Genomic DNA, 10,784 nt, shown 5'->3' on the forward strand with positions numbered 1-10,784 from the left:
CCAGTATGTTAAAAAAAAAAAAACAGGTTCAGTGGGAATCACCAATATTAGATAGTAGAGGCGTATGATTAATCAACTTCACTTTTATAGCCAGAATTCTCACCTATAGGATATACAGACAGGTTTGAAGATACACTCATAATAGAACAAATATCTGAATTAATGTCCCCCAGGAAACAGCACGTCAACCACCTGCTTTCTGTAGACATCAAGAAGCTTCTGACATAATTCTGGGTGAATACCTGCACTCTCTTCTGATCAAAAATAGTAGAGCTGGTTTAACTCGCTTGGTTTCATTTCATAGACTGCACTGCTAAGAGCAGTCCACAAATTTCAAGTTGAAGTCTGAACCATATGAGAAGCTTTACCTATTCCAAGACTATCGTTACCTGCATTTCTACTGTATTTCCCACATAATTGTGCAAATTGGAATTTAAAAAATAAATTTGCTGAACAGAAACACGCCAATATCTGTATTTTGCATAACTGCAAAAAAACACTTTATTCGCATCACACGAGTTAGATGATCAACAACCGTCTTCGTCTTTTACATCCTGGTGTAAAGGACGAAAGCAACAGGCAGTGGTTGGAGGATGATGGCGCGGCATGTTTTTTAATGACTCATCACATGAATAAGACTAGTCACATGATTTTAATTGCAGTTCTTATTTAATGGAAACACTGCAATTGCGAAACTGTGTTTTTTGGACTTTCACAATGTTTGTGTCCAGAATGTGTGGGGTCGGCAGAGATGTATCTCCCCTTTTCTTGAGCCTAGCCTTGAATAGAGGAAAGATCTGCCCCCGGTGATCCTCTCTGCAGACCTGACTGTTGGTTACAGTCTTTTCCAGTCCTGTTTCAGGATGAGCCAAACCACACATTGATGGTCAAACAAAACCCGTTTTGAATAATGGAAGACCAGCAGCTCCTGTGCTGCTGGTCACAGCACAAGACCAGCAGCACTCGAATTGTACATTTTGAGTACAACTCAGATTGTACTCCCCAAGTTGTCACAGAAAGTCCAGTCTCTGCTGGGCCTTCTTCTGAACACTGTCTATGTGTGAGGAGAAGACTGTCTGAGGTCCTGAGATAGGATGGTTCCTAGAAACCAGAAGTGACCCACTGTGGACACAGTGTAGTTGAGGATGATGAGGGCAGGTAGTGTGGAGGGTGTTGTCTGGAGGACTACCATCATCTGTACCTCCTGATGTTGCTAAAAAACAAAAACAAAGTTCTGTTCAACACATTGGGTCTTTGGGTGACCTTGTGGTGCATTTAAATTTTCTCGGAAACCAGAGCTCTGGGCTAGGACTGACATCATCACCAAGTTAAGCTAGTCCAGTTGCAGGTTGGACAGCACTGATCAATTTGTTTTGGTGCTAGGCACAACTAATCAACAAACCTATGATACCATCCTTTAAATTTCACATATTCCATCAACAAGGGACATTCTCACAAATTAAGGTTGAACAATGTGTGGCATGGGGCTAAAATAATAATAACATAAATTAGCGTGGTAAAAACCAGCTCCTTGTTCTATGCTGTGTTACATCCGGAGTGTCTGTACTCTTGACTATTGAGAAACGATTCCTTCCTGAAGATGTGGACTCTGTTGAGGTTTGAAATTTTACCCAATCGCTACAGTTTGCCTGTGACGTATGCAACACGCCAGTTCGATGAAATTGCCTGTGCTGTAAACAACCATCCTCCACTGTAAAGACAGAAGTGCCGATCTGAACAAGATGGCTGTTATTGTTGATTCAATATTTGGAAGGGTTGCCAACATGGACTGAATGTTTTTGTTCACTTCCTCCACTGCAATTGCTAAAACTACAGGAAGAATATATTCTAAACAGCTGAGCTCCACACATCGCCCGTTAAATGGAAGGGAAGCACTAAACCACTGATTTGGCTAAATTTGAGTGACTTTTTGTGTGTATCACAAAAGGTACTGCCTGTGGAAAACAATTGACTGCTCTGAAAGGAATATCTACTATGCATGTCCCATCTCTCTGTGAACCCACTGCTTTACTTACAGCCCCACTAAGGCACACAGCGATGACTGCTAGTTAAACAGTGTTGGTGAGGACAGAATAAGGCAAAATCAGCTCCCTTGGTGATGCACACATTGATGAATGAGCAGGTGCAAAGTATGGATTGCCCTCTCTGTTGTAGCGTTGAGAATGCATACATTCATTTCCCTGAAGGGCTTTACAGTGTGTGCTGTCAACACTTTGATTCTGCATGTGATCTATTTCTCTGTTTTTCACACCATAAGACTTCCTGCATCATTCTTTTTCTTTTTCCTGCTGACCTGTGTGCTGCCTCCTGCTAGCTAATGGTTATTATGGGTATACGTTCAGAAATATGTGTATTAGAGTCTTGCAAGCTAACGCTACAAAGGACTTCATTTGCTATAGTTGAGGTATTACAAGGATTGAAAAGAACTGCACATTTAATGCAACTATATATGATAACACACACTCTTGAATCAGTAGCTGCATTTCCATCAACCATGTAATTGTGTAAATTGAAATTACAAAAATAAATTTGCCTAATTTATGCCAATTCAGAAAAAAACTGACTTTATTTATTAAAAAAAAATTGCGATAGGATGAGGAGGTGTTGCGGTCGTATCAAACTAAATGCATTTCACAAAACTGCAATGGAAACATTTTTCTTTGTATCACACAACTCAAATGATCAATGGCCAGATGTTACCACTAGCAAAAACACCGAAGAAAACAACAGGAAGTAGTAATAGCATGGTGGCTTTTCTTTGTTTTTGTTGGACAATGTCCTGCTGGCTCTACCAGAGCTCTCACAGCATCACACGGTTCATAAAACATTGTGTGTTATTCCAATGTGTTTAATCCATAGCACTTCTGTAAAATTGGTGACTACAATTTCCCCAAAACACAAAGCTGCTCTTAAGAATAAGGGACTTGTCACTCCAAAGTCTGAATAAGACGCCGACGTTTCCTCTGATGGACGGTAGATGATGAACGCTAGCGACATGTCTGGATAATAAATACTGTATATCTCATGTAGTTTTTTACATCCATCGCTGCCAGGATTTTTAATGACTTATAGCGTGATCAAGCTTAACGTGTGATTTTAATTTGAGGTCTTATTTAATGGAAACACCAGAATAGCGAAATTGTGTTTTTTCAACATTAGCAGAAAGTAGACAAAGATTTGTGCACAATTGTAGTCCTTGTTCCCACGTTAACGTAGGACATATTCTCTCCCATTTCCCTGCTCAGGAGTGTGCCTGGTGCTGGGTTGCATGATCTTCCCCGACGGCTGGGATGCGGAAGTGATCCGGGATATGTGTGGGGAGCATTCAGGAAAATACTCTCTGGGTGACTGCTCAGTACGCTGGGCCTACATGCTGGCCATCATGGGCATCCTGGACGCCCTCATCCTCTCCTTCCTGGCCTTCGTCCTGGGAAACCGGCAGACAGACTTCTATCTGGATGATCTGCAGACAGACAACAAAGGTGAGTAAAGGTCGACTCAAACATAAGAATTCAGGTTTCCTCAACAGTCTTTGTATTTTATTAGCAAGTTGAGTTCAGCACTGGCATTAATAAAACACCGTGTGTGGTTGTTTGCTGATATAAATGAGTGGCAAAAGAAATCATAAAATTTGTGAAAGATTTCTGTGATCCAGAAAAGAAACAATGAAAAAATTAAAGAAAGGAAAAAGGAAGTGAGTACAAAAATGGGCAAAGGCAGAGCAAAATAAAGTAAATGGGGAAAAAGAAAGAAACAAAACACAAAGGAGAAGGGAAAAAACAAAGAGAAAGAAAAATGAGACAGAAATAAAGATGAAAAAGAAAAAAAGAAGAAGGAGATAAAGTTATTGCCAGACAGATAAATTATTTTAAGAATCTTTCTATGAAGAGTATATAAATATCTGTTTTCAATGCTATTCTGACTTTTTTTAAGGTATGCCAAAAAAAATATGGCTAAAATCAAAATTGTCTCTTCAAGAATCCCTTACATTCTTTCAGAAAAGGAGATTGAATGATTTATTTGGCCACAATGTGTTGAAATAAATTGGTGGTTTTCTAGCTATTTCTGTTCATTTCATGTTTCACCAGACATAGAATTTATTTTCAAATAATTTATGTTGTATTTCTGTCAAATTATATGTTTAAACACAATGTAACTTTTCTATGCTGTCAATCTTTCAGTCTTTTAATTTTCATGGTTTTTGAGGTGGTTGATTAAAGCTTGTCGCCATCCACTACTTTTACACAACAACCATCTTCTGCAAAGATATTCAAATTGATAAAAAATGGGGAGTTAAAATTGAATTTGCGCAGGAAGCCCAACATGCTCTTTACAATGGCTGAACATTCACAACACTTTTACACCAAATTTGAAATCTATGCATCACTCTAAAGTAAAATTGAGTTTGGACCCTAAACGCCCAGTTTGTTTACTCAGCATTTTCCACATATTGAAAATCTGTCAGTAGCAAAGATTGAGAATCTTATTGAAAAATACATATATGTTGTAAAGGAGAGGCAGTATAGATTTAGATCAACACCTATGGCAGTGATATAGATAGTGGAAAATATAAGTAGAATTAAATTAAAAATGTAGATAGTACAACATATCCGGTGGGGATTTTAACTGACCTGGAAAAAGGCTTTGATACTATTGAGCATAAGATGATGCTACAAAAATAGAAAGATACGAATGGAGTGGAATAGAAAAGAACTAGTTAAAAAATTATCTTTGTATTAAACAACAATTTGTACAGATTGGTCAGTCAGAGTCTGAATCTTTGAATGTTACTTGTTGTGTCCCACAAGGCTCAGTATTCGGTCCTGAACACTTCATTACATACATAAGTGATAAATGTAGAGTAAATGCAGATAAACATGCTGACGTTAGTTGTGTTTGCAGATCATACAACCTTATTTCTTATGGGAAAGAAGAGAGACATTATAATTACTTGGAAAAATTCAATAAGACCGAAGGTTGGTTTCATCAAAAGTGTTACTTTCAAAACTATATTTATGTAGTTTGAAAATTGAGAAATTGATGAAAATGCAGAATTGGACATTTATACGATCGTCATTGAAAGAGTGTTTAAAAACTATTTTTGGGTGCAATTTTGGGATCAATCAACTTTTTGAAAATGTGTGTAATAAGAGTCATAGTGATTCTGGGGAAAGACAAACCATACAGTGTCAACACATTGGTGATATGAAAGTATAATAATAATATAAGTATTATTTCAAAAATACACAGTATACAGTATATACAGTGTATAAAGCTCATGGAAAATATTCTCCCTGCTTAACTAAATGGATTTCTGTCTTGATAAATCCAATGAGACCAGGATCCCATTAAAACTTTTAAATCCTCTCCTTTTTTTAAATTGCTTTGCTGGAATTTTACTTAGGTTTCAGACAGAACCTAATCTTATTTAAAGTTACACACGTTACCTAATTCAATATTCTGTTCTTGCATTTGACGGTTTAAAGATAACTAACTTACAGTGTCATTTATCAATCAATCAATCAATCAAATTTTTATTTGTATAGCACATTTCAGCAGCAAGGCATTTCAAAGTGCTTTACATCATAACAAACACAGAATCACAATGCAATATAGAATCAATCATTAAGTCAAGTTACATCAATAAATTTGTAATTGATTACATTTCAAATACAATTCTAAACAGGTGGGTTTTCAGTTGAGATTTAAAAGAAGTCAGTGTTTCAGCTGTTTTACAGTTTTCTGGAAGTTTGTTCCAAATTCGTGGTGCATAGATGCTGAAAGCTGCTTCTCCTCGTTTGGTTCTGGTTCTGGGGATGCAGAGCAGAACCAGAACCGGAAGACCTGAGAGGTCTGGAAGGTTGATACAATAAAAGCAGATCTTTAATGTATTGTGGTGCTAAGCCGTTCAGTGATTTATAAACTAACAACAGTATTTTAAAGTCTATTCTTTGAGCTACAGGGAGCCAGTGGAGGGACTTTAAAACTGGTGTTATGTGCTCTATCTTCCTGGTTTTAGTGAGAACGCCAGCAGCAGCATTCTGGATCAGCTGCAGCTGTTTGATTGATTTGTTGGACAGACCTGTGAAGACGCTGTTGCAATAATCAATACGACTGAAGATGAACGCATGGATGAGTTTCTCTAGATCTGGCTGAGACATTAGTTCTTTAATCCTGGAAATGTTCTTCAGGTGATAGAAGGCCGACTTTGTGACTGTCTTTATGTGGCTCTGGAGGTTCAGGTCAGAGTCCATCACTACTCCCAGGTTTCGGGCCTGATCACTGGTTTTCAGTTGTAATAACTGAAGCTGTGCATTGACTCTAGATCTATAACTCTAGATCGTTCCTCTTTAGGTCCAAAAATAATAACTTCAGTTTTGTTTCTGTTCAGCTGGAGAAAGTTTTAGCACATCCACACATTTATCTGTTCTAAGCATCTGTTCAGTGATTGGATGGGCTCTGAGTCACCTGGTGACATCGTAATGTAGAGCTGTGTGTCATCTGCATAGTTATGGTAGCTAATATTATTTCCTGTTATAACCTGAGCTAGTGGGAGCATATAAATATTGAATAAAAGGGGTCCTAGGATTGAACCTTGGGGTACCCCACATGTGACCTTTGACCTCTTTGATGAAAAGTTTTCAATTGAAACAAAGAAATCCCTGTTCTTTATGTAGGATTCAAACCAGTTAAGCACTGGACCGGAGAGTCCGACCCAACTCTCCAGTCGATTCAGTAATATGTCATGGTCAACAGTGTCAAAAGCTGCACTGAGGTCCAATAGAACCAGCACTGTGGTTCTGCCACAGTCCGTATTTATATGGATGTCATTGAACACTTTTATGAGGGCGGTCTCTGTGCTGTGGTGAGCACGAAAACCAGACTGGAAGGAGTCAAAGAGGTTGGTTATAGTTAGGAAGCTAGTTAATTGTTTACACACAGCTTTTTCAATAACTTTGCTGATGAATGGGAGGTTGGAGATCGGCCTGTAATTCTGCATTAGTGATTTGTCCAGATTGTTCTTTTTTATAAGTGGTTTGATTACTGCTGTTTTCAGAGCCTGGGGGAAAACGCCTGATGAGAGCGATGAGTTTACTATTTGGATCAGATCAGCAGCAATAACAGGCAGGACTTTCTTAAAGAAATGTGTGGGTAAGACATCCAGACAGCAGGAACTGGAGCTTATTTGACTTATAATTTCCTGTAGGGTTTTATAATTAAGTAGTTGAAATTGGGTCATTTTTCCTGTATTTGTTTTGTTTATTTATGCATTTAGTAACTAATTTTACGAGATAAGGTGCTTTTAAATCTGCACTCCTAACATTTTAGGTACAAAAATAAAAAAATAAAAGATAGATCCTTCATTTAAAAGTAGCCTGAAAAGGTAAAATTTTCCAACTTTTCTAATTTCTTGATCCTAAACTGAGCCCATTACCATTAGGAGTGAGATTTGCTTGGTTCAGAATGAATACACTTCAATCTGACCTCTGTATCTCCAGCCAAATTGCTCTCAGTGCTGAATCTAAGAGTGAGGGAGAGTCCTCTGGGAGCTTTCTGACAGTTTGCATGGTATTGCATCAGGGCAGGCCAATCACATTGTTCTATGCTCTAAGAAGAAAGGGGAAGAGGAGGAAAGGAAGAGCGGTGGTAGAAGGGCACAGGCAGGAGATATTATTTTTGAACAATAAAAGTCTTCTTATATAAGGATTTTGTGTTTGATCTGACTCCAAAAACCCAAAGTGCATCATCACAAAACAAAGATCAGCGTTTAAAAAAAAAGGGGGAGAAAATTTTTTTTTGACATGAGACATAGTAAATGGTGAGAGGAAAGCAAAACAGTAAAAAAAGAGAGAAGGAGGGAGAGGAAGAGTCAGAGTATAGTGACATAAGATGTCTCGGTTTTTCTGACGATCTATCTTCATGATGGTTTCCATGGTAACTGAGATATTCCAGAGCGTGGGCGTGTCTTTCTGTTCTTATCTGATTAACCTCGCTGGCTGTTTCCATGAGTTTACACATAAAACGCCCACCAATCCCAGCACTATATCAACTGCATTTTATAATGATTCTGCCCTGGTGCAGAAACCCTAACAAGTTTGTCCCTCACAGTTTTACTTTAATAATGAATTGAAAATGAATATGTTGGACCTTCAGCTGTATAGAGATAGGATCACAGTTTTCATCAGGGTCTTTCCGAGGTCGCAAGTGACTCTTTGGTTTAATTAATATGTTAAACAATCAAATATTTCCCTTTTTTGTTTCATTTAATCCGTCAGGTGAATTTGGTCAGAACCGCAACAGCTTTCAAATATGAAAGATTAAACACAGTGCACCATTTGTGCCATTCTAGAAATAGTTCAGTTAAAACACATCTTATGCTGACCAACAAAAATGTAGTGTTTTTGGGTTATTTCATACTATAGGGTTGGGTTCTGGATTTGAGCTAGCATAGTATATTAGATTTTCAAAACACACAATGGACTAAAAGTCTAATATAAAAGCTTCTTTGACTTAAGATCATTGTTTTTTGAGTGCCATTTTGCAGTTAAATGAGAATACAAAAAATGAAATGGAACACACAATATAAAAACTGAATTTGATAATAAAATCACTATCTAAACTTAACTCAAAAAAGGAAACGACTTTTTCTGCAATAAATCTTATACTGAATTTAATTTTCTCATGTATGGCCTCTTTTTTTCCTACTTGTGTCCCAAGCCAATAAACAATACAAAAACAAGAGTCAATAGTAGAACAGGCAGTTTGATTAGAACTGCAAAATTAATGAAGCACACAAAAATAATTTAACACACAATGTGCCGAGACAAAAAATTGCTTGCTACCAATTTTTTTTGCTGAAACTGTGAATATTGAACGTAGCTAGCACTAGCCCATGGTAACAACTTAACTTTGACATATCTACTTACAATCAAAGTCAGCAGTTAAATTTACATTATTAGAATTTAATCAGACCTTCAGTTCAGAGACGTCTGATCAGCTTGTTATGGCCTTCAAAATGGCCGTCTATGAGGACTGATGATGACCCTTTAGGTCTCTTTTAGGCAAAAAATACATCCGGCCCAATGTTTGTTTACAACTACCCAAGATTTGGGTTGAATTAATAATTTACCAATTCTAGTTTTTCATTACCTATTGAAATGTAAAATATGATACAATCTATGATAAAGGCAGGTCTTGAAATAAGTGAATTGAAATACTATATAGATATTAAAAAGTGGATAATTTTACCTTCGCAATTTTATTTAATTGTAGGTAATTCACAAAATATTTCCACGTGAACATGTATGTACACAAAGGGTCAAATATAGTTTCAAAGCAGTGTTTCCCCCCCAGTAAGAAGATGACCTAAATGCTTTACACAAACTTATTTATAAGTGTATTCATGTTTTTGCAAAACTGTGCAATTCCTTCTCATTGTGTGTTGCCGTATGTAAGCTAGTTTTTCCTTCTCTGTCTTTGCAGATTTTGCTGTTTCGAGGGTAAGTTGATCTGCAATACACATTTTTTGTGAGAACAATTGAAGAATATGCTTGAAATAAAACAAGTCTGTGTGTATATGGAATAACCTTGTAAGTCGACAATACATAGACAGTTTTGGTTTTCGGTCCTGTTTCCCTCTGTAATGGCCCAAAGTAACTCAAGCATGACAATATGTAAAATAGGAATCTGCTTATCCATCTCTCACTTGTTCACACTATTACTTCTGAACAAAACACCAAAATTCTTACAAAGCCTAACCCCAAGACGGTGTGCCCTTTTCTGGTTAAGAAGCACAGCAAAGTGTTTGCTGAAGGATATAGCATGTAGACACCAACCAATTTCAAGAACCTTCATCCCTAAGGTTCTAAAAACAATTCATCCTTCTCTCCAAGGAACACCTCATGATCCTTTCTATGAACCCAACAAACACGATCAAACAATGGGTCAGGCGTGGCCCTGGCAGAGTCTGACATGCAACAGGAATGTGCTTTGCTTTGAACTGAGAATGCAGACACAAGTCCCCTACACCTGTCTGCATTTGTCAAGGAACAGCAGATGCAAATTAGTTCATACTATGATTCAGAGCAGTGCATCAAATGGTGATATTTATATTTGAGTTGTATATTGTTCCTTTTTAAATAAAGTTTATTACCACATTTAAAGAGGGTACTCTTATAGAACCCTCTTGAAAATGCCTGGAGGGAGTTGTTCATATGACTTCTACAGAATCCATGTAGACCAGCCAATTTCATGAGAGTAATTCCTTGGCCAGGCTCAATCTGAGTCTGACGTTCAACAATCATTGGAGCCTGCCTTCTAAAGCAGAGGAAATATTTTTTCCTTAAATATTTGGACCACCACCTGGTTTGCTTCTCTAAAGTGGTTTTCCTGGCCCTCCATTTAACATTGCAGTGATGTGTCTACCATGAGAGTGCCACAGTGTCCCAGAACTTAAGCATCTCTGGATGAAGCTTGTCTTCTCCTGGATTGCCAGATCTTTTCAACAACCACAGGCACCTCTTCAGCATGACCAACTTTCCTTAAACTCTGCCTGCTCTGCAGAAAAATATGCAGAGAAAACGGGGTCCAGATTAGTGAGAAATTGACGCTCTTCTTTTGCCGAAGATGATATTGCCGAAGATGATATTGCCGAAGATGATATTGCAGTTCCCACTGCATACTAGTCCAGACATGCAGTTCCCACTCAGGTCCATCCGGCCTGGGAACCTCTTTGCTCAGGTTCAGAGTGATCTGAAAAAGAA

General features: G+C 37.8%; 1 protein-coding gene and 1 long non-coding RNA gene across 2 annotated transcripts in view; both read left to right on the forward strand.

Moving 5' to 3' along the window:
* The window catches only part of LOC116720590 (uncharacterized), a 957,300-nt gene that overhangs the window by 362,264 nt on the left and 584,252 nt on the right, over positions 1 to 10,784 (forward strand). The window lies entirely within an intron of this gene.
* The window catches only part of lhfpl4a (LHFPL tetraspan subfamily member 4a), a 40,985-nt gene that overhangs the window by 21,214 nt on the left and 8,987 nt on the right, over positions 1 to 10,784 (forward strand). The window contains exons 2-3 of the mRNA XM_032563872.1: positions 3,267 to 3,503; positions 9,505 to 9,521. Of these exons, the coding sequence (XP_032419763.1) occupies positions 3,267 to 3,503; positions 9,505 to 9,521 (254 nt within the window). The remainder of the gene's footprint in view (positions 1 to 3,266; positions 3,504 to 9,504; positions 9,522 to 10,784) is intronic.

Source organism: Xiphophorus hellerii, chromosome 1, assembly GCF_003331165.1.
Source record: "Xiphophorus hellerii strain 12219 chromosome 1, Xiphophorus_hellerii-4.1, whole genome shotgun sequence".
NCBI classification, from domain to species: Eukaryota; Metazoa; Chordata; class Actinopteri; order Cyprinodontiformes; family Poeciliidae; genus Xiphophorus; species Xiphophorus hellerii.